General features: G+C 35.2%; 1 protein-coding gene and 2 long non-coding RNA genes across 3 annotated transcripts; 2 read left to right on the forward strand and 1 right to left on the reverse strand.

Annotated features, from left to right (window-relative positions):
• Positions 1-5073: 5073 nt before the first annotated feature.
• LOC110224638 lies at positions 5074-5715 on the reverse strand. The gene is made up of 3 exons (XR_002329137.1): positions 5537-5715; positions 5231-5436; positions 5074-5159 (listed from the first exon to the last, which is right to left on the reverse strand). It is a non-coding gene; the product is annotated as an uncharacterized LOC110224638 (long non-coding RNA).
• Positions 5716-13592: 7877 nt separating this feature from the next.
• On the forward strand, positions 13593-15247 carry LOC9327857 (protein BIG GRAIN 1-like B). Its single transcript, XM_021015259.1, has one exon. It carries the CDS (start codon positions 13759-13761, stop codon positions 14872-14874), a length of 1116 nt encoding a protein of 371 aa, XP_020870918.1. The 5' UTR covers positions 13593-13758; the 3' UTR covers positions 14875-15247.
• Positions 15248-16233: 986 nt separating this feature from the next.
• Positions 16234-17174, forward strand: LOC110225458. Its single transcript, XR_002329794.1, has 2 exons — positions 16234-16385; positions 16945-17174. It is a non-coding gene; the product is annotated as an uncharacterized LOC110225458 (long non-coding RNA).
• Positions 17175-21839: the final 4665 nt, after the last annotated feature.

A 21839-nucleotide genomic window follows, 5' to 3' on the forward strand; every position in this document is an offset into this window, starting at 1 on the left:
TTTATTTTTGTTAACTCAGGGTAAATCTCTAGACCTATGGAGGGGTCGAGGACTAATCCCTGGAGAGTGGAGAGAGGGTATTCTACAGTGTTAAATTTGGGCTAATTCTGGGCTTCCAACTAAAAACCAATTGGCAATTAGTGGATTGGCCCTAACCCTTTATATATTATTGGTTGTCCCATCAAACTTCCGATGTGGGACTTGGATTGTATCTCCAACAATCTCTCCTTCAATCCAAGGACCATATGGATCTAACACGCCTCATCGATCCCTCACTCGGATCGATAATAAGCCCCTTTCTCGGACCTCCATTACTCGGGTTTGAGGTATGTCCGTATCCACTTTTCTAGGTCCACCAGAATTTGAACCTTGGGCTCTGATACCATGTTAAATTTGGGCTAATTCTGGGCTTCCAACTAAAAACCAATTGGCAATTAGTGGATTGGCCCTAACCCTTTATATATTATTGGTTGTCCCATCAAACTTTCGATGTGGGACTTGGATTGTATCTCCAACATACGGATAGAGTCTCCTCAAAGTTTTCAAATGGGCCGTAAATAATGGGCTCATACCCATATGGCCAAAGAGATAAAGCTGAGCAATTCTGCGACTGGGGGAATCGATCACTGACCTAGACCAACAGGACGACTCGTAAACAATATCTCATGTTATTGAATCATTAATTCTAAAATTCTTATAAATATGGTCTTATTGATTATGTTATTTGCAAATACTGTATCACTTAAAACATAAGGCTATCAACTGATGACTTGTAAACGATATCTTCAAATTTTTATCAACCCCAATGAAAAACGAAAAAAAAAAAAAAAAAACTAATCTTAATACTTATCCCACGAGAGTAATCATTTAGCAAATGAGCACCATTTAACTTTTTGAACATGCTTTCATAGTTTCATTAACCATTAATTAATATTGTTTCATTTTCCACTTATTTTAATCTAAAAAGTTATCTCAACCAGAAAAGAAAAAAAGTAATTACAAATTGTCGATAAAATTTGTATAATAATTTACTTATTTTTATAAGCAAAACAGTACGAATACGCGTAACGCATGCAAGGTGTATCATAATTCATAAGTATTATTATTATTTCATTAGTTTAAAAATAATTATATTAAAGATTGGGGTCGGAGATACTATATATTTACAAAAGAGATTGCGGCTAAAGGTATTTCTGTTAGCTAACTGTATTTAAATACCTTTAGGTGTAATCACATGCGAAAGACTGGTTAATAAAATACACGTTAGATGAGAGTTCACCTCTTGTGCCACAAAAGGAAAATTGTTAATCACTCATGCCACTGTTATGTTTTCTTTTTATTATTGAATTTCTTTTAAATCGTAAAATTGAGTAATTTACCAAAAACCCAGACGAAAATAAAAAAACTACGACCCAACCTAATAAACCCGAACCCAGCCCACTTGAAAATAACCCGGCCTATAAAATTTCTCCAAATTTACCCTAATTTCCCTAAGTGTAAATCGAAAACTGTAAAATTTCAGAAAAATTTCACCCGTTTCCCGTGAATTTGATTCGTTTCTCTCTCGAATCTCTCTTCTCCGCTCCGTCGCTTGTTTTCCGGCGTCTCGTCATCTCCGTCGTCTTCTTCTAGCCTCAGAACTTCGGCCGTCGTCCGTGGTACTCCGTCAATCGTCTCCTCCGCATTCATTTGTCTTTTCGTCTCCGCCGCCTCCGTTCGTATTCGTTTCCTCCGCGTGTCTTCGTCTCCTCCGTATATGGCTCGTGTGATAGAGGGAGGTAGGGAATATGAGTCAACAGAAAGGTCTCGAGAAGCTTCGACGACGGATGTCGCTGTTCCAACAAAAGCTCCGCTTGATGCTTCTGTTCCGACAGAAGATCCGACGGATTCCGCTGTTGCTGTATTTGTTCAAAGAGTGGATGCTTCGGTTCTGGAATTGTCTGATAGAGAAGGGAAAGACTCAGTCCGTGAGTCAAATGAAGACGTTCGTGAGTCTGATAAAGAAGTCAGTGAGTCAAAGGAGAAAGAAAAAGAAGTCCGTGAGTTGTCAATTGATGGTCAGAGTTGTGATAACGAGGAAGAAGAGAGAGTTGGTGATGCTGAGGGTAGAGAAAGGAGTGGTGATAATGAGGAGGAAGATTCTGCTGGTGTTGTTAAGGTAAGTAACAGTTTGTATTTGTTGTATATGGTGTTAAAGGTAAGCAACAGACATAGTTGTACTCAGTTGTATGTGTTTGAATATGCAGAATATAGTTGATATTGCTATTGAGGAAGAGGAAGAGGAGAGGGTTAATGATGTTGCAGCTGATACAGATGAGGATGATGATGATGAGGAATCCCAACCACTGCCGCCAGAGAGCATGTACTTTAGTCCAACTGAGTACAACAAGGTATGTAAGGTAGGTAGTAGGTGTAAAGTTGGCCAAACAGTGGCCATGATAGAGGCATTTGATGAGGAAGTTAGTTGGTTTAGGAATCATGCTCAGTTTAAGCATATATTCCACATGCCTAAGGAACCAAATCACATGATTCAAGGCATGTGGATGCTTATGCTTCGCACTGCTCGCACGGGTATGGAGAATGAGTGTTGGTTTGTTGTGAATAGAGTGCCTATAAGGTACTCCTTGAAAGAGCATGCTTTGTTGACCGGGTTGGACTGCCATGAGTACCCAAAGAATCATGAGAAGAAGGGTAGTTTGAGGTTTGTCTGAAGGATGTTTGGGAGGACAGACCTAATCAAAATCAAAGATGTAGAAAAGAAGTTGGCAGCTATTAAGAGTGAGAAGTGTTTGGATAGGAAGAAGTTGATTATTTTGTTGTTTTTATGTGCGGTTGTGAAGGCTGATTCTAAGGGTGATGGGAACATAGAGCAATTCCTGTTAAGGATTGTTGATGATGTTCATGCTTGTGAGATATTCCCGTGGGGAAGGTATTCTTTTGAGCAATGTATGACAGAGATCCGGAGAATGATGAAAAACATGAAAGGTGAGGTGAAACCAAAAGCACAGAGCAGCTTTTTTGGATTCATCACTCCTCTTGAGGTAAAAACTTGTGAATATTGTAATGAGTTAGAGTGTTTAAGTTATAGTAGTAAAACTGTGTTATTGTGAATGTGTAGATTTTTGCATTTGAGTGCATACCACAGCTTGGAAGGCGATTCAGAGAAGCTGTTCCCGCAGCTAATGACTGTCCAAGAATGTGCAAATCTAAATTCACTGACAGTTGCATGAAGGGCTTTACCTTGGATGAAATAAACCAAGCCCTTGGTGAAATTAAGGTTAGCTTTTGGTGCCTTTACTTCTCTTAGTATGCATATTTATTGAGATTGATGCTATGTGTATTTGACAGGATATCTCAAGCATCTTGGAACCTGATATGGATGAGAAAGAGATGTTGTCTGGCCTTGTTGAGAAAGATGTTGATGAAGGGATGGGATTTATTGATCCAGTTGTTGAAGGTTGGAGAGAGCAACTGATCAGAAAGAAGAAGAAAATCTGGTGGAAAAGTCTATACCAGATGGACTTGCAGGCTCGGGGTTTTGGTGTTGTTGTCTCTAAAGTGGCTGAGAGGCTTGGTGATGTTAAAGAAAGTGATGCTGAAGTCCCTGAGAGGCTTGGTGATATCCTCTCATTACAGTCAGCTGTGGACAAAAGATTTGCGAAGATCATGGAGAAGTTGTCTGAGATGGATAGCAAAGTGAGTATGCTGGATGGGAGAGTGAAAGACTTAGAGGGTTATGTGTCAGTCCAGCTAGAGAAAGAGCGGTACAATGAGTATCATCCAGGGACTTCAAGTGATTTTGTGCCAACCTATTGTACACCAACTGCTAATCAACCAATAGCGAGTCCGACAAAGGCTTTGGTCCTTTACAGTGGTTTCACAGACCCTAAGCCAATCCAGATTCAAGAATTGAGTGAGTTTACATTTTTGTAGTTTTTATTGTAACATACATGTTCTAACATTGGAGTTGTGTAGGTGATGAAGGTGATCAGGAGCAGCTGGCTAGGAAAGAGAAGGAGAACAAGAAGAAGAAAGCAGTGAGGCCGAAGCATAGTGGCCCTACAATCCAGACCGGGAAAAAGAGACAAAGGAAGGCTTCCAGGTTTCAGGCTGAAGAGTTTACAGCAGAGGGGAAGGGGAAGGGGAAGAAGCGGCAGAAGAAATAGGTGATCTTTATGAGAGATCACTCTTTATGAGTAATTGCTTTTGTGTAGGACAAAACTTATATTTTCTGAGTATTTTGCGGTTATCTTTTATTAGGATTCAAAACATTGTACTATCTTTTGGTTGTGTTTTGGTTTAGGTGCATTTTTTGTATTTGGGGTTTAGGATGATCCAGAAATTATATTTTAAAAAATTATGCATCTGGTCCAACTACTAACAAACGTGGGACAACTATTAACACAAGTAGGACAACAGGAACAACTACTAGTAATCCTGGGACAACTATGTGATGAACCAGGGACAACAGGGACAACTACTAACAATACAGGGACAACTACTATTAAGAACGATGGACAACAGGGACAACTACTAACAATACAGGGACAACTACTAATAATCCAGAGACAACTATGTGGACAACCAGGGACAACTACTAAATACAATATATTTAAATTTTAGTTAGACCAGTTGAACCAGGGACAACTACTAAATACAATATATTTAAATACAATATATTTAAATTTTAGTTGGACCAGTTGATCCAGGGACAACAACTATTAAAAATACTTAGTGAGTACATATAAGTCGGAGTTGTACCGGTTGAACCAAGTACAACTACCATTACTGCAGGTACAACTACTAATAATACTTCATGAAAACACAATTCCATATCCAAAATACAAATTCAAATATTACAAAGAGTAGGTGGTAATCATACAATATTACCACCTTGAAAGTAACCCCCTAAGCCTCGCAATCTCGACTTCTTTTGTGGCTAACCTCTCTTTAAGGTCATCAATTTCTTCACGCATAAGACGAAGAGTTTCCCGGATCGACTCCAATGCAGGATTTCCACCCCTCCCATATTCAAGAGAGGTTAACACGTCATCTTTATGTCTGTCAAATAGATGGTGTATCTTGGACAGCTCCTCAGTTACCGCCCAATCCCACCACTGAACTAGGTGATCTCGATTATCCTTATATTCGTCTCCATCCTAGGAAGAATATAAAAAGTTAAAACCAACAAGTTATACTTAGTTGTTCCAGAATTGCAACTAAACCATACCTTAAGCACTGGGCATCTGTATACGCGCTCTCCTTGGCGCTGTCCTGTTAGACATCGCTCAAGTTTGACCATCTCACCACAGAAACACCTCTCGGGAACACCATAATTGGCATCTGCATTACATTCTCCACTGTTGATGCTTGCTACGGATGTGGAGGGTTGGGAGTAACTATAAGGCATATCTACGGTTTAGAAGATGAGTAGATCTGACCATTCAATCAAACATAAATCAATTAAATCTTAGTAAATCCGAATTAGTAGAAAGCAGATCTATTAAATTGAAGTAGTCTAAGAGAATTGCCATACCTTATAACGGCGAGAGAAGGAAGAAGGAGCATAGATCTGAAAACCCTAATTTTTGGGTTTCTCGTTTTCAATAACAGAAGAAGAAGAGAGAAGAAGATATGTGAGAGAAGTACCCAGATTTCGCAAAATTTGAAGAAATCTGAAAACCCTAATTTTTAGTGGTCTCGTGAAGAAGAGAGAAGAAGAAGAGAGAAAAGAAGAAGAAGAAGAATCGGAGTCGAGATGTGAGAGAGAGAGAGAGTACTCTCCTTATTAGATGAGAAGACTAGTGTGAACACATTTCTGTGGGACCGGTTTGAGTCAAAAACTAGTCAAAGACTAGTGTGAACACATTTCTGTGGGACCCCCGATAAATAGATTTTCTACATAGTTGTCTTTAGATGTTCAGTTGTCCTAATTTCCTCACAGTTGAACTATTTCTAAATTTGTAATTTTGTAGTTGAACCTTAAAAAATACCATAGATATCTAGTTGTTCACATCAATTTCCACATTATATTGGTGTTTAAGAAGTTTTCATAGAATAATTTGTCAGAAAACATAGTTTCCATACTTCTTCCATCTTTATAGATGATCTTGAACTAATTGTTCCTTGTTACCTAAAGAGTGATTTGTGTAATTTTGGTTTTTGCTCATATTAATTATTGATAATGTTACATATCATATATTAAAAGTATTAAATGTACTTTCAGAGTTTAAAAATGTTTTAATCACTTATTATGGTTTAATTTATGTAATTTTGTATTTTTTTTGTAGTTTTAGTTGTTTCCAGTTGTATCGGTTGAACCCAGAAACCATTCTTGCTAATATTGTAAAGAAATAAAATAGTTTATATTACAAACTTATAAATAATAATCCATATATTACAAAGCGATATTAGTCTTACAAATAAAAATACAAGTACAAAGTTGTTTAAGTTATTCCGGTTGAACCCAAATGGTTACACAGTTGTTCCAGTTGAACCAAAATAGTCCAGTTGTTCCAGTTGAACCGTATTGGTAAAGAAGTTTTACCGGTTGAACCAGGGAATTAATCAAGATGCTTCTGGATCCTCGGGCTGTAGCCATCTCTCCAAGTTAATTCCTGGAACAGCTTTGTTACTCTTTCTCCGTTTTTCTCCAACAGATAGAAACCGTTTATCTTGATTGCGTCCTTTTTTTGGAGTGTAATCCGGCGGCTCAGCCTCCAACTCTTTAACTGACTCGGGAATATTCCATTCTGACTCATGTGGCACTACAAACAACGTCCTGTAATATGCCAATGCCCAAGTATCAATCAAATAAAAGACGGAGCAAAGTCCATATATGCTTACATGTGCATTTCTCCCTTCCTTGCGGGCTAGGAACCTTGCTGCGACAATGGCATGGACACACGGGTACTTGTCTATATCAAATGTCTTGCAAGAACAAGTTTTCATTTTCAAATCCACCAAAAAGCTGACCGACATCCCATCAATGACGTTGTATTCTTGTCTATAACTGTTAAGCTCAACAACTTTTAACTTCGCAGCAACTGGACATCGAGCATGCAAGATTTTCTCCACAAAAGGCACAACCTGTGATGTGCTCGATGCATTACCTGAATCTTGCCTATGGTTGTTAAACCATTCAGAGAACTTCTCAACCATGGCATCAATCATAGGTAAGAGGTGATACTTCCTCGCTTTCTTAAACACAGCGTTCATAGACTCCGCAGCATTGCTAGTGTCTATGTTGTACTTGTCTCCTTGGAAATGGTACCTAGACCACTGCTCTCTCTCTCTATGGCTTTATCTAGATAGTCAGCAGCATTAGACCACCGACTCCTAAAAATACCATATTCTCTATTGAACTCACTCTCAGTATAAGCATGAGCGCACTCCAAGAACTTCTTCGCAGCTCCATCCTTATCAGTCTTCGCACGGAGTCTTAGATTTTGAGACAAATGCCATATACAGTGTACATGATGCGCATTCGGGTACACCGTCATGACAGCCTTCTTGATGCTTTGATGCCTGTCACTAATAAACACCAGATCAGGAACTTTTGGATATACAGTTTTCAGCTTCTGGAAAAACCAAATCCAGCTAACATCCTTCTCTGCATCAATTACACCAAATGCAAGAGGATAATGGTGATGATTAGGATCTTGAGCTGTTGCAATAACCAACATCCCACCATATACAGTTTTGAGATGAGTTGCATCCACAATTATCACTTTCCTCATTGCCCTGAAACCTTCAATGCTAGCTCCCAAAGCGATGAATAGGTACTTGAACTTCTTCTCTTCCAACTCCACACTTGTTACAGTCCCTCTATTTACCATCTCTAACATGTAGAGATAAGAAAACAACATCTTGTAGCTTTTTTCTGGTCCACCTCTCACTTCACTAACATGCTGCATTTTCCCTCTTAATGCAGTAGAGTATGAACAATGCACACCAAGTCTTCCTGTCACAATAGACATGATGCTTTTTGGATTTGGGGTCTGTAGATTACCTGAAAAGTCAGCATGTAAAACAGCTGCTATTAATCGTGGTGTTCCTCTCTGTACACTATTGCTTGTAGACTCAACAGACCGCGAGCATGTATGGATCTTTCTATGCACTCTAACACTCCAATAATCTGATTGCTTTGTTCTCGCAACTCGTAAATACCATTTACACCCTTGAGAATATTGTTTGCATCGTAACATAAGTCTCAACGGGTCAGACTTAACTGTTAAAACCCCATAAACTTCTTGTTTTGCAGCTTTGTTTACCAATTCCCACAGTGCTTCCTTAGAAAAAAATTCTTGATAAAGTTCTATACCCGTACCATCTTCCCATTCTATATTCTTTGGAGTACCTTTTACACGATTTGGAATAGCTGGAATATCATCAAAATAAAAAATACCATCCACATCTTCATCCAAATGGTTATCCATCGACCTTTCCACAGCCACAACTTCCATACCTGTCACATTCTGACACACTTCATTCACCATAACTTCATTCACCATATCTTCATTCACCAAAACTTCATTCACATCATTCACCAAAACTTCATTCTCATCATTCACATCATTCACCAAAACTTCATTCACATCATTCTCCAAAACTTCATTCACATCATTCTCCAAAACTTCATTCACATCATTCTCCAAAACTTCATTCACATTCACTAGCTCTACATAATTCACACCAACTGAACTTCGACGCTCTGGTACTAACACTTCCACCCTCTGGTTATTGTCACTTAATAGCTCCACATGCAAAACTGGAATACGACCCTCTTCATCACATTCTGTTAAAAAAATGTATACGTCCTCATCATCTACAATATATGTCTCTCTCCGAGCTTTAGATAGATTGTAACTCAGTTTCAGATTCCCAGGGACTCCATTCTGGCCAACCTTCGTAGTGATCTTATCTAATAGCACCGAATAAGTTATCTTCTCTAGACATGCCGTCTTAAACGATATAGCGTATAGTGAATTTTTATAAATCCACTCATTCCCTTCTGAATAGTACCCTCCATAGTAAAAATGTACGTTAGTATGGCTCTTCTTCTTCATCGCCTCCTAAAATTACAACAATTTAAAACATAATTACAAACACAATTTGTTACAGTTATACTAGTTGTACCTGTTGGCCTACATACTATCGGTTTTACCAGCTAGGCCTATACTCTAACAGTTGTACCAGTTGACTATGGAGGGTACTATCCTGAAAATACAACAATTAAAAACAGCACAAATCTACACCATTTTTCACAGTTATACTAGTTGTACCGGTTGGCCTACATACTATCAGTTGTATCAGTTGGCCTACATTCTACCAGTTGAACCAGTTGGCCTACATACTAACAGTTGAACCAGTTGACTATGGACTACTATCCTGAAAATACAACAATTAAAAACAGCACATACACCATTTCTCACAGTTATACTAGTTGTACCAGTTGGCATACATACTATCAGTTGTACCGGTTGGTCTAAATATTATCAGTTGTACCAATTGACTAAGGAGGGTACTATCCTAAAAATACAACAATTAAAAACTGCACATACACTATTTGTCACTGTTATACTAGTTGTACCAGTTGTACCAATTACTATCAGTTGTACCAGTTGGCCTAAATACTATCAGTTGTACCAGTTGAATAATTAAACTTAGTTGTACCAGGTTGATTACAGACCATCAGTTGTACCAGTTGAATAATTAAACTTAGTTGTACCAGTTGGCCTACAGACTATCAGTTGTACTAGTTGGCCTACATAATAAAAGTTGAACCAATTTTCATAGTTGTCCCAGTTGACTGAGATCTGACTCGATTCTACATAAAATGTGACTCGATTCAACAATGGACGAGCTACATTCGTTTAATAACCAATGCAAATGCCAACATTCCTCAATATGCTATCGATTCTCTCGATTAATCGAAAAAAACCCAATTCTCTTTCAAATCCCTAATTTTAAAGAATTCCAAAATACTCATAAATTACCTAAAATTCTATCAATGCAGCAATGTCAAGAGGATTTATGAGAAAAAACTAACCGATTTCGAAAAGGACGACGACTCTCTTCAGCCGTACTTGCAGATCGGCGGGAGCTGTGGAGTTCGGAGCTGTGGCGGAGGATTGTCGGGTTTGGAGGAGAGAGAGAGGAGAGGGAGTAGGACGAGAGAGAGAGAGATTAGAGAGATAAACGTTTTTCATTTCTTTTTTGATTTTTTTTCCTTCTTTCATTAAGGGTAAATTCGTCAGTTCACAATATCGGTGACATGCAGATTATTCAATGGCATGCCAGATCATTTTTTCCCAAAAAGTGGCATAAGTGATAAAAATTCACGTTAGATTGACATAGACTTCCTTATACTTGTCCTAAAAATGAGCCATAATTACTCTTTAACAGAGACTCGTGGAGCTCTCCATATATCAAGTACGAGTTAATGTGGTACATTCAGTAATTATCAATTAGTCTCCGTTAAGAGTAATTATGGCTTGTTTAAGAGAATAAGCTGAATAACATATGAAAAGGGAACGATAATAAAGGTGAAAAGAAATTGGGGAACATAGAATGATTTTAAAGCATGTTCATGTGGTGAAAATTAATAATTACTTTCGCGGAAATAAAAGACAAGATAGAGATTTTAGCAGTGAAGACAATCAAGTGGATGGCTCATAATTTGTTGTATTTGTAAATTTCTACAGAATCAATTTTGAATTTTACGATCGTTGATAAAATTTTGAATACTCACATAGTCATATATATGATCGAGTATATTATATAGTGTATTAAGCTATATGTTACTATTTGACTAGATACATTTAAAGTTTATACGGTAACTGAACTATTTTCCATTTTGTTAGTGTAACCAGTGGCGGACCCACTAAGGAAAAAGGTGGGTCAGTTGACCTAGGTTAAATCTACAAATAAAATTTTATGCATAAGAATACTTAAAGTGATACTAGCTCAGTTGGCAAATTCCACGTTATTGACACTCCCTTAGAACGAGTTCGAAGCTACCTTCTTACACTTTTGTGTAATTTTTCTTCTTTTACATGTTAAAAAATATCTATGACCCAGGTAAAAATAAATCATGGGTCCGCCCGTGAGTGTAACCATGTTTTTTTTTTTTTACATGGTTATTCTATCTTAGATAATGCGTTTTTGTAATTAATCTCTTAACATTCATTTTGTAATAATATTTGCAAGCTTAAAAAAAAAAACAACGTGTAACCTAATAATTAACTTTTTGTCTCGCCTTTTTAAGAATAAATAGAGATATAATCATATAAACTATACCAATCAACTATTCGAAATTGAGTCATTTCAGTCTAAAAATAAGTTACTAGGAGTCCCTTGTATAAGAAAAAAACCATTGGCATATCCGTCAATTGAAAATATCCAGCAAAATTGATTATCCAAGATTATGAATATGTATATATATCAAATTAAACCATGGTGGTTAAGTAGTTGAAATATTACCAAATTAATATTCGAGTCTTTTCACTGTGAATTCGACTATAGTTAACGATTGATAATGACAAAATATCAAGTTCTTTGCAAAATTTTATAGATTAGTTTAGATTCATCATGTTTATGTCCGGACTATTTAATAAAATCGGTGTTCATGGTCAATTTAGTATCTATTTCAGTAGTACTAAACAAAAATGTATATTAAATGACAACATTAATATAATAAATAATGAACTTTTAAAAAAGTAAACATTGCAATAAAACGGTGTAGCAATGTAGTGGGTTGCAACATAATTTCTGTTCATGAGAAGTGTTTGGGTGTTGGTGTTAGGTCAAATTATGTGATTGAGCCTCTTAGCCGCATTGCTTGACTATTCATTCTCTAAAGTCTAAAGTCTTTCTTTTACCCATTTTTGTTTCACATCACAGCATTTACATTTTTTCGTTGCCCACTTATGTAAAATCTTAAAGCAAATCCTATATCTATAATAGTCCTAGGGTTTCTAAATTATTCTTTCTTACTTTTTTGTCCCTTTGCCCTAGCTTTTTTCTTCAAAGTTTGACAAATTGCTTCCGTTTTGATTGTATCCAAGACAGCCTACAATTTTCTACATTATTCACAGCCTGCAATACATACTAGAGTTTCTACTTCTTTTTTTAAAAAATGTACATCAATTCTTTTTTGAAATGTGTAATGTAATCATATAGTTTATTGGAGCTAACTTCAAACTTTCAACTACTATACAATATCATGAAAAAAATTGTAGCAGAAAAGAGGTTCGAGGACTAAATATAATTTGTTCAGAAATCCAAAATTCTTAAAAGTAATGTCAATGGTAACTTTGATGTCGTTGAGTTTTACAAATATGTATCGAATTACTCGTAAATGTTGTGTAATTACTAATTCCAGTATTTAATAATCAACAGTACGTACGAATATATAAATTTAAGAAAGGAAAAGCTGTAATGGACCCAAGTATCAATATTGGATTTGCTGTTATGAATCAACAATTTAATTATGTTTCTTTCTTGTTATTAAATTACACGTACAACTTTTGTTTAGTTTGGTTCTTTGTTGATTACTTGATTTTAAAAAGAATGACTTGTCAAGAGACATAAACATCCATTAAGATTTTTTTCTCTTACAAAAATAGAGAAACATTAAGTCATTATGTTTTTAAATAGGAAGCAACCAAACTATAACTATAACTAAGTTATAACAAGTTAAATAACTAGTTGTATTTTATTTTTTAAGTAATTACTAGTTGTTTATACTAGTGTTACTTACTTAACTTGGATCTAAATTTCTTAATTTATTCGTGAGTTGTACACACAAAAAAGAGAAATACGTAGTGATAAATATGAACATTTTTTAATTAGAAAAATACAAGAAAACACGAAAAAATTTCTCGCTTAGTTAACACTTTCTTAACATTTCTCGCTTATATATACTCCCTCTGTTTTACAAAGAGTGTCATTTTAGAGTTTTGCACACAGATTAAGAAAACATTAAATTTTTTATTTTTTCTAAACAAAAACATCATTAACTATATACCTAAACATAATCTGCCGAATAGTAAAATAATCTGCAGAATACTAATAGTCATAAAACATAAAAAATCATTAAATTTTGCATTGAAAACCTAAAACGACACTCTTTGTGAAGCAAAAATAAAACCTTAAAACGACACTCTTTATGAAACGGAGAGAGTATATATTAACACTTTCTTAACATTTTTCGCTTAATTAAACATTTTTTCGTCAACATCTTTTTTTTCTGTATACCTAAAAAATTAAAAATTACTTAAAATTGCACATGTTTTATTTTTGTGCTTTTGACTTTTCTGGAAACAAAAATGTGGAAAGTAAATTATTTTCCCACAAAGCTACATATATTGAGCAAATTAAAGAATTAAACATAGTTCTGAGTTCTGACAGAACATAAAAAAAAAAAAAAATAGTGTTGCCAATAACTTTATAATTCTAGTCTGGCACCCAAATTCCTTCACCTAAATATTTTAACTAAAAGAAAATAAAATAACACGTGGCAACGAATACTATTTGGCTGACAACGACCCCTTCACTTTCTTCATCCTTCTTCTTCTTCTTCTTCCTCATACACACACACTACTCTCATCTCTCTCAAAGCAAAGCAATCAGAAGAAACAACAAAGCGTGCCTCTTCTCTCTCTCTTCATCATTCTCATCATCTTCTTCACCACATTCCCAACATTATCATTCCCTTCTTCCTCTATAAAGAATCATCACTTCCTTCTTCTTCCCATGGATCCTTGGGATAACTATAACAAACCAATAGACCACCACAGTCTCCGTAACCGCCGTGACCACCGTCATCCTTCTTTCTCCTCCTCTCTCCTCGACCAAATCTACCGCTCCATCGACGATTCCTCTACCAACTCCTCCTCCGACCTCTCCATGAGGAAAAACAAACAGAACCGCGGTGACGAGACTCGCGTTTCTGCTAACCGTCGCGGAACCGCCAACGATTTCAACAGATCCAAGAATCTTATTAAAACCATAGAACCTGTTTTCTTTAAACATTCGAGCTCTAGCTCATCTGACTCAAGCGGTTTCTCTTCTTCAGAGTCTGATTCTTTCTACAGACGATCAAAATCCTCGCCGGCGATTTCTCATCCTAAACCGATTCGAACCACCGTCGAGAGATTCGAACGATCTCCACAGAACCACCGACTTAACAGTAAACAAGAACATGGAAGCTTTCTCAAAACGAAATCTAAAGCTTTGAAGATTTATAGCGATTTGAAGAAAGTTAAACAACCGATCTCTCCCGGTGGTCGTCTCGCTACTTTCCTTAACTCCATATTCACCGGCGCCGGGAACACTAAAAAGCTTAACAAAATCAACACCACCGTCACTTCTGCCACCGTCGCCGCCACAGCGTCATCAACCACCACATGCTCCTCCGCATCATCATTCTCCAGATCTTGCTTGAGCAAAACGCCATCGTCTAGCGAAAAATCGAAAAGATCCGTACGGTTTTGTCCCGTTAACGTCATCTTCGACGAAGACTCCTCCTCCAAGTACAACAAGAACAAATTGTACGGAAACAACGAACGTGAATATGAATCCACTCGTCATCATCATCAAAACTTTGATACTCTAGAGATCAGAGTCATGGAAGAGAATCGTCGCGTAATAGAAGCAGCTAAAGAACTTCTGAGAACTTATCAGAAGAAGAATAAAGACGTCGTTGAAATCTCCGGCGAAGACGACGACAACGATGATGCGTTGAGTTGCACAAGCTCTGATTTGTTCGAGTTGGATAATTTGTCGGCGATAGGGATCGATAGGTATCGAGAAGAGCTTCCGGTTTACGAAACAACTCGCTTGAGCAGTAATCGTATAATTTCAAGATGATTATAATAATAAATTACTTGGTTTTGGTGATATGTTATAGACTCTTATTAGTGTTTTACTAGTAGTAAATTGTGAGTTTTGTATTACTAATTAGATTTGGTCAGCTCTTGATTATAGTTTATTTTTGATTTAGTTAATTACTAAATTAAATACAACTTTGAAATCAAGAAGCGCCAGAGAAAATTATTGAAGATGAGTTGAAAATTAAAAAAGCAAAAGGCAGATTTTCTAACCTGTCTTCAATTTAGACAGCAAAGGGAAGTTGAATTTTTTTTTTTTTTCATGTCACCTGATGGGATCCACCCATTCATAAACTATGCTTTCTATTTTCATCTTTTTTATTTTTTCTTTTTATCAATTTTGTTTTCTTGAATTATACAGACCAATCAAAAACAACATGGAGTTATGTCTATATAGATTTCTAATGGCGGTGATTTCATTGATATGTGTTTTTTTTTTTTGTCAACATTACAACATTAAATTGATATGTGAACAAATATAGACCCATTTTAATCTCACGAACCCTTTAATTAACGAGTAGCGGGACTTACACAATCTCCGCCAAATTGGAATTAAGTTACCAATGCTTCTGTTGTTTTTACTTTCCTTGACGCAACTTTAGAAAAAAAAAGGTAGAATATATTTGATTTGATGTTATTAAATATACTAATTATGATCATCAATAAGATAGGGGACAAGAGTGAAAGAGACATGGTCTCAAATGTCATGGACAAGAGTATCCAATAATTTGATTCTCTTTTTTACAAACGTTTTATATAATTTCTATTGTTTACTGGATTTCATTGGCTTGTTTTTGTCCGAATTGCGACTTTAAGATTACATTTGGATTCTACGCATGATAATTTTCTGATCTTTCAAATATCCAAATTACACCCTTTGTTTGTACGCATGATAAATCTCGTATACAACTATACATCATACGCTTTCTTTAATATTGGAAAACTAACCTACCATGTGTGCACTAAGAGCACCATTAACGGTGAGTCTTTAAAGAATTCTTAACTAAATCTTAGAGCAAAAATAAATGAGAAAACATGTATAATACTAAGAGACGTTCCTTAGTTAAGAGCTAAAATTAAGGTTAAGAGACATCCACGTGTCATGTTTTTTCCTTTCTTTCTCTCTCTCTCTCTCAAACGCGAAACAGAGCATCCATCGTCAGGAAATCGATGATGAATCGGAGGAATCGACGATGTGAGTGAACTCCGGCCGTCGGTCTTCCGTTAGCCCATCATCTCCACCGACTCCGGTTGTCCACGGCGTCTTCGGTGGTTGTATCCGGTGAGGTTGGGCTGCGAAATCGGGGAGAAGTTCACCAGATCTCCGAGTTATATAATTTGGCTAATTAGAAGCATGATTGTGTGTTGTTTGTTTCTTCTTCACAAATCTCTCAAAACCATTTGTTTTCTTCTTGTTTTGCAATCGCAGATCCGTGTTTCTTCGGGTCTCATCACAATGAATGGCTTCTCTGATCTTAATCCTTCTGAGAGGTACACTTTTTCTGATCGTCAATGATGCTTATGATCTCTTTTATACATGATCTTGCGTCTATATATGGGTCTCAGCTTCCATTTTCGTCTTCCACTATGTTTATAGGATTTTTTGTTACTTTTGTTAGAAAACTGTGATTTTTGTGCTAGTGTTTGTTTCTCCAAGATCAATTGAACTCAACTCGTTGCCTAAAATTCCTGATTTTAGTTGATAAACATCAAATGGTTCTAATTGGCTTTCAATCTTTAAACCTTTTTGATTGTGGTATGTATCCAAAGTTTGATCATTTTGATGCAATCTCATCGCAATACATAGCAAAGGTTGTCTGATTCGAATTTTCCTTCTTCCTTTGTATATTTTAAGGTTGAGAACTGATAGCTTGTAATTTTTTCTGTTGAAACCTTAGAGAATCTAGATTTCTGTTAACTAATAGAATATTACCAATAAAAGAGCTTTGACAAACAGCCATTGTGGTAAAATTGCAATTCCAACATAATTGTTCTTGTACTTGCTATTCTTTCCCTAATCTAATCTAATGTTTATGTGCATCATTGTTAGAAAAATGGGGATATGGTGAAGGCTTCAAGTGGCTCTCTCAATACATCAAATAGATCGCCCTATCCCTTTGAGTGTCTCTATAGAATCTCTGTCTGTTTTCCGTAATTTGCTTCTTGTACTGTTTTCTCATATTTTGCTTCTCGTACTTTAGCTCTCTATCTTGTATTTAGATTTGTATTCTGAATATATCATCAGTTTCATGTAATTCATCAGCGAATGATCTTGACTAATTCTCTCTCTCGCTTTCTCCGGTTTGTTCATCATGCTCAATAATCTTTAAAAGAGAAGAGTTGGTGATCCGATTTGTATCATGCCCAATAATCTTTAAAAGAGAAGGAGAATAACTCTTACAATGATGAACTTTGGTCTCAGATCCGGTACAAGCTGATCATAAACCAGCCATCTTGTAATAACCATAAAAATATTTGAAATCTTAGATCAGCTTACACATTAAAAATTTAGTCGTGAGATTCAGTATTCACCATTGTTTACAAAGAAAGCTAAATTCGTTCTTAGTTAAACCAAAACACCTTGGGTCTTCTTCATGTCCACACTCTTCTTGCACCCTTGCTACAATACCTAGCACTTTATGTTATTTATGTTATAAATTGTATCTTATGTATGTTTTAATTTTTTAAATTTACAACAATTATTAAATTTTATATAAATATAAATTTTTATTTTATATTAATATTTTTTTTCTAAGAACCACATGTTAAGAGTTTACCATTAAACACACATAACTCTTAAAACAAAAATACAATCTCTTAACTATAACTTTTACAAATTTAATACTTAAATACTACTAAGAGCCAACATTAAGAAACCCTTGATAATCATGCTCTAATAATTTAACAAACGATTCCTATACTAATGCATCTTAAATTAATATAACTTGGAATCCAAATATGAATTCATCGTATATGTACATAAGTAATAAAGGTTTAGTAATAGCCTAATCATCATAGCAGTATGATACGACACACTTAATAAAGCTATTAAAACATTTTTATTTTGATAAGTACACTTTGTTAAAGTATAAAACAATTAGGAAAAGAAAAAGGGATAATCCATAGCCATGAACAGAAAAAAATCCTATTTAAAGGGAGCAACATGGTTAAAAAAAACAAAACGAATTACCATAAATAATCAGTTATAATTTCCACAAGTCATAACTAATCATAGTTTCTTTAAACTATTGATCCTAATTAGATTTACGTACTCAACATATCAAACCCAGTGCCGGCCCGGTAAATTTGGGTGCCCTAATCAAAATTAAAGTCTATAAAAAAAAATTCTTTTAAATTAGATTTTTACTATTAAAAAGAATGTTATAGTTGTCTCTAAAAGTCCACAATATTTTTAAAAAGCCCTACAAAAATTATTGTATATAAAAAAACTTAACAAATTTTTAGGTAAAAAAGCCCTCAAATTTTGAGGCTCTAATCGGTGGCTTCGGTGGCTTACCCTTTGCACCGACCCTGATCAAACCAAAGAAAAATAGTCAGTTTTATTTGTTAGTCATCATAAATTCATTTTTAAGAAAAAAAAAAAAATCATTTTTAAGTGTGGCGGTGGCGTATAGAGAATCTGCGTATGCTAAAAATTGTTGGCATCCATTATGATTCCGGTTCGACAAAATTTAGAGAGCTAATTAACAATGAAATAAATTTAGAAAAAAGCACTATACAGTTAATTGTGACACATAAGGTTATATATTTGCAAAGTGAATTTTAGTGGTAATGTTACATAAATAGATATTGATTTCACGTGTATTTTTAAACATATAAAATGTTATGTTACCCCATATGATACGATATTTGCGTTGAGGTTAAATTATTCAGCGCCAATAAAAACGCACTGAAGTATTTTAAAGCGGACTTTTCTCAGAAAGGCCATCATAATGTCTGTTTTGAGTTTTGAATGTTTTCGACTAATGCTAGGGGGTAGTTAGGCCGCCTGCATTTCTGACTATCATGTAAACCAATTAGGTCAAAACCCAACTGACAGACTTCCCAAACAAATGTGTTTTTTGTTTCCAGGGAGAATCGAACTCGGATCTGGGAGTTTTACCCTTCACCAAAACTTTCTCGTCTACCACTAGACCACAGATGCTTGGGCAAATTACAAATTGTTCAAAAAGGTTATTAGGGAATTTGACATTTTCGTTATGATATTTACAGATTTACCATTTTTGTTAAAAATTTACGGACTTGTCATTTTGAACATTTTAAAATGTTCATATTTATGATTTTGTTTTTGTTAAATACATATTTTATAATAAATGTTAAACCATAAAAACAAATGAAACCGACTAAACTCATATATAACGGGTGAAATACATGTTAAATCGTATTTTTATATCGTGAAAAAATGACAAATCGATAAAACTTTAGACAAAATGGCAAATCCATAAATACCACTAAAAAGTGATCAATCTGTAATTGATTCTTAAACTTTTGAATACCTAACAAATCAATTCAAAAAAATATTATATGGTAAATATAACTTCATTTTTTAGAATTTTCAAGTGGACAGTATAAGCAAGAAGTTGGTGAACATATCAATTATTATCAATCAACAAAAGCAATTAGACAGCTACATATCAGATGTAAAACTATGTCATAAATTTACGTATATGTGATAATAAAGAGCGAAGGGCATACCATGTCCCATTACAACCATGCATGCACGACGTCTCGTCATTCTCATGCACTCACCGATGCCTTAACCCATTGGAAACTAGTCAAACTACATAGCTATGTGATCATGTAATGTAGGTATAAGTATAACTAAATATGTTGTAGACAAAGAAGAAGACGAAGAAGAAGCTAAGATGTTGTAGACTTGTAGCGGACAAAAAATAAACGATTTTGATACGAATATCTTGTCGAGTTTTTATGACTCAAAAAATTAATATAGTAGAACCTCTATAAATTAATACTCGATAAATTAATAAACATAATAAATTAATAAATTTTGCCGGTTTTGAGTCGGACCAGTGTAAAAATTAACCAAATTCGATAAGATAATAAGATAATAAGTTTTTTAAAATCTCTATGTAAAAATATAGTCCCAATAATATATTAAATTAATAATCATGTAAATTTGCTATATATATATATATATATATAATAGTTTTAGTGTTTTCATAAAAATAGCTAAAAGTTTTTGTAAGTTTTCAAATTTGAATATGCATAATTTTTGTTTTAATAGTTGTATAGGTTTTTAAAATACAACAATAGATGTCACTATTTGTGGATTTTAATTTATGTATATCGTTTGTATATGTGAATTCTATAATCGTTGTTATTCATTGTCAAAAGAAATTATTTTTTCTTCGTAAATATTAAATGTTTAAGTCTAAGACTATAAAAATTTATAACATCCAAAACATTAATTTTATTTAGATCACGTTGTTTTAGCTCGTATTTTTTTTAAAAAAAATTTCACAATTGAAACAAAACTTTCTATAAATTAATAAATATTAATTTATGCTATAAATTAATACTTATTAATTTATAGATAAATTAATATCACTATAAATTAATAAAATATCATGGTCCCAACATTATTAATTTATAGAGGTTTTACTGTATAGCGGATTTTAATTAGATTTCAATAGTTTGTTTTCATAGATCAGACTGATCAAACATGTTATAATTAAGTTTTACGTGTATTAGGTAATTGCATAATTTGTATTGATCCAACTTCTTTCCAGATCAACAAAAAAACTTTAAGATATCTGTATGTGTCCAAAAGTGTGCATATGTTGAAGAATAGTACATGATGGAAAGTTTGTTATTCTTTTTTTTCTGTCATCTGAAATTTTATTATTGAAACTTGAGGTGGAACCAAAGTCGAATACAAAGTCCAAACAAGGGAAACTAAGCCGGCAGACAACATAAAAGTCCCCGGAAACTAAGCCGGTGGAAAACGTAAATTCTCCGGAAACTAAGCCTTAAGCAAGGGAAACACAACCACTAATACAAAGCAGAAATTTCAAAGCCAAAACGAAAGAGATCGAAACCATAAACTAAGAATAGAGGCAAACAAACTTAAACCCGAAGAGAAACCACAAGGCCCAAGCACAAAACATGACCTTTTCTTTTGAGACACCTGCGAATGAGATTTACCAATGCTGCCCACGGCCAACCCATTTATAACAACTGCCTCCTCCTATCATGATGAGAGATGAGCTCTCGAAACCAAGACTTCATAACCCGGCAAGAAAAGGCCAAAACTGAACCTCGTAAGATACTTCCGAATGCGGCGAAGACGAAGCGTCATGGAGCGCCTAGATAAAAGTCTTAAAGAAGCAATCCAAACACACCCGATTCGGAAATGCAAAGACAAGGAGAAAAACCTAACCATCTCGAGGAACAAGGATCATGAAATTAAGCACGACACTCAGACCGAAATGGTAATCATCCACAACGTCCTCCACCAAAGAGAAGACAATTTTGAAAACCTAGAACGATGCACAATCCTTCACACAAAAAACCTCCACAAAGAACAGAGACGATCCAAACGAGAGACTGCTAGCTAAAACAACACAAGGAAGTGACAACGGAAAGACAAAGGCATGAAGAAGACTGACGAGAGACCTCACATCAGCTAAGCCGGCGGCATCAAAACAACAAAAAGCACAAGAGCGAGAACAAGGTCTGGGTTGGGAAGAGCAAGAAACAATGGCACTATTACAGACAAAGCTCACCGTCGATCAAACAGATCCGACACCATCCTCATCGCAGGAACCACAAACCACACAGATCTGAAATGCTAGACCGCTTCCACAAAGAACACAACCTCACAGATCGAAATAACCCGCAAGAAAACCCAAACGAAGGCCACAAAAAATCCAAATCTGAAAACACCACCGAGAGAAGATCTAC

This window comes from Arabidopsis lyrata, assembly GCF_000004255.2.
Source record: "Arabidopsis lyrata subsp. lyrata unplaced genomic scaffold ARALYscaffold_1, whole genome shotgun sequence".
Lineage (NCBI taxonomy): Eukaryota > Viridiplantae > Streptophyta > Magnoliopsida > Brassicales > Brassicaceae > Arabidopsis > Arabidopsis lyrata.

What these genes read in the sequence shown, in the direction of transcription:
- LOC9327857 (XM_021015259.1), top strand. Translation starts at nt 13,759, where the DNA reads ATGGATCCTTGGGATAACTATAACAAACCAATAGACCACCACAGTCTC.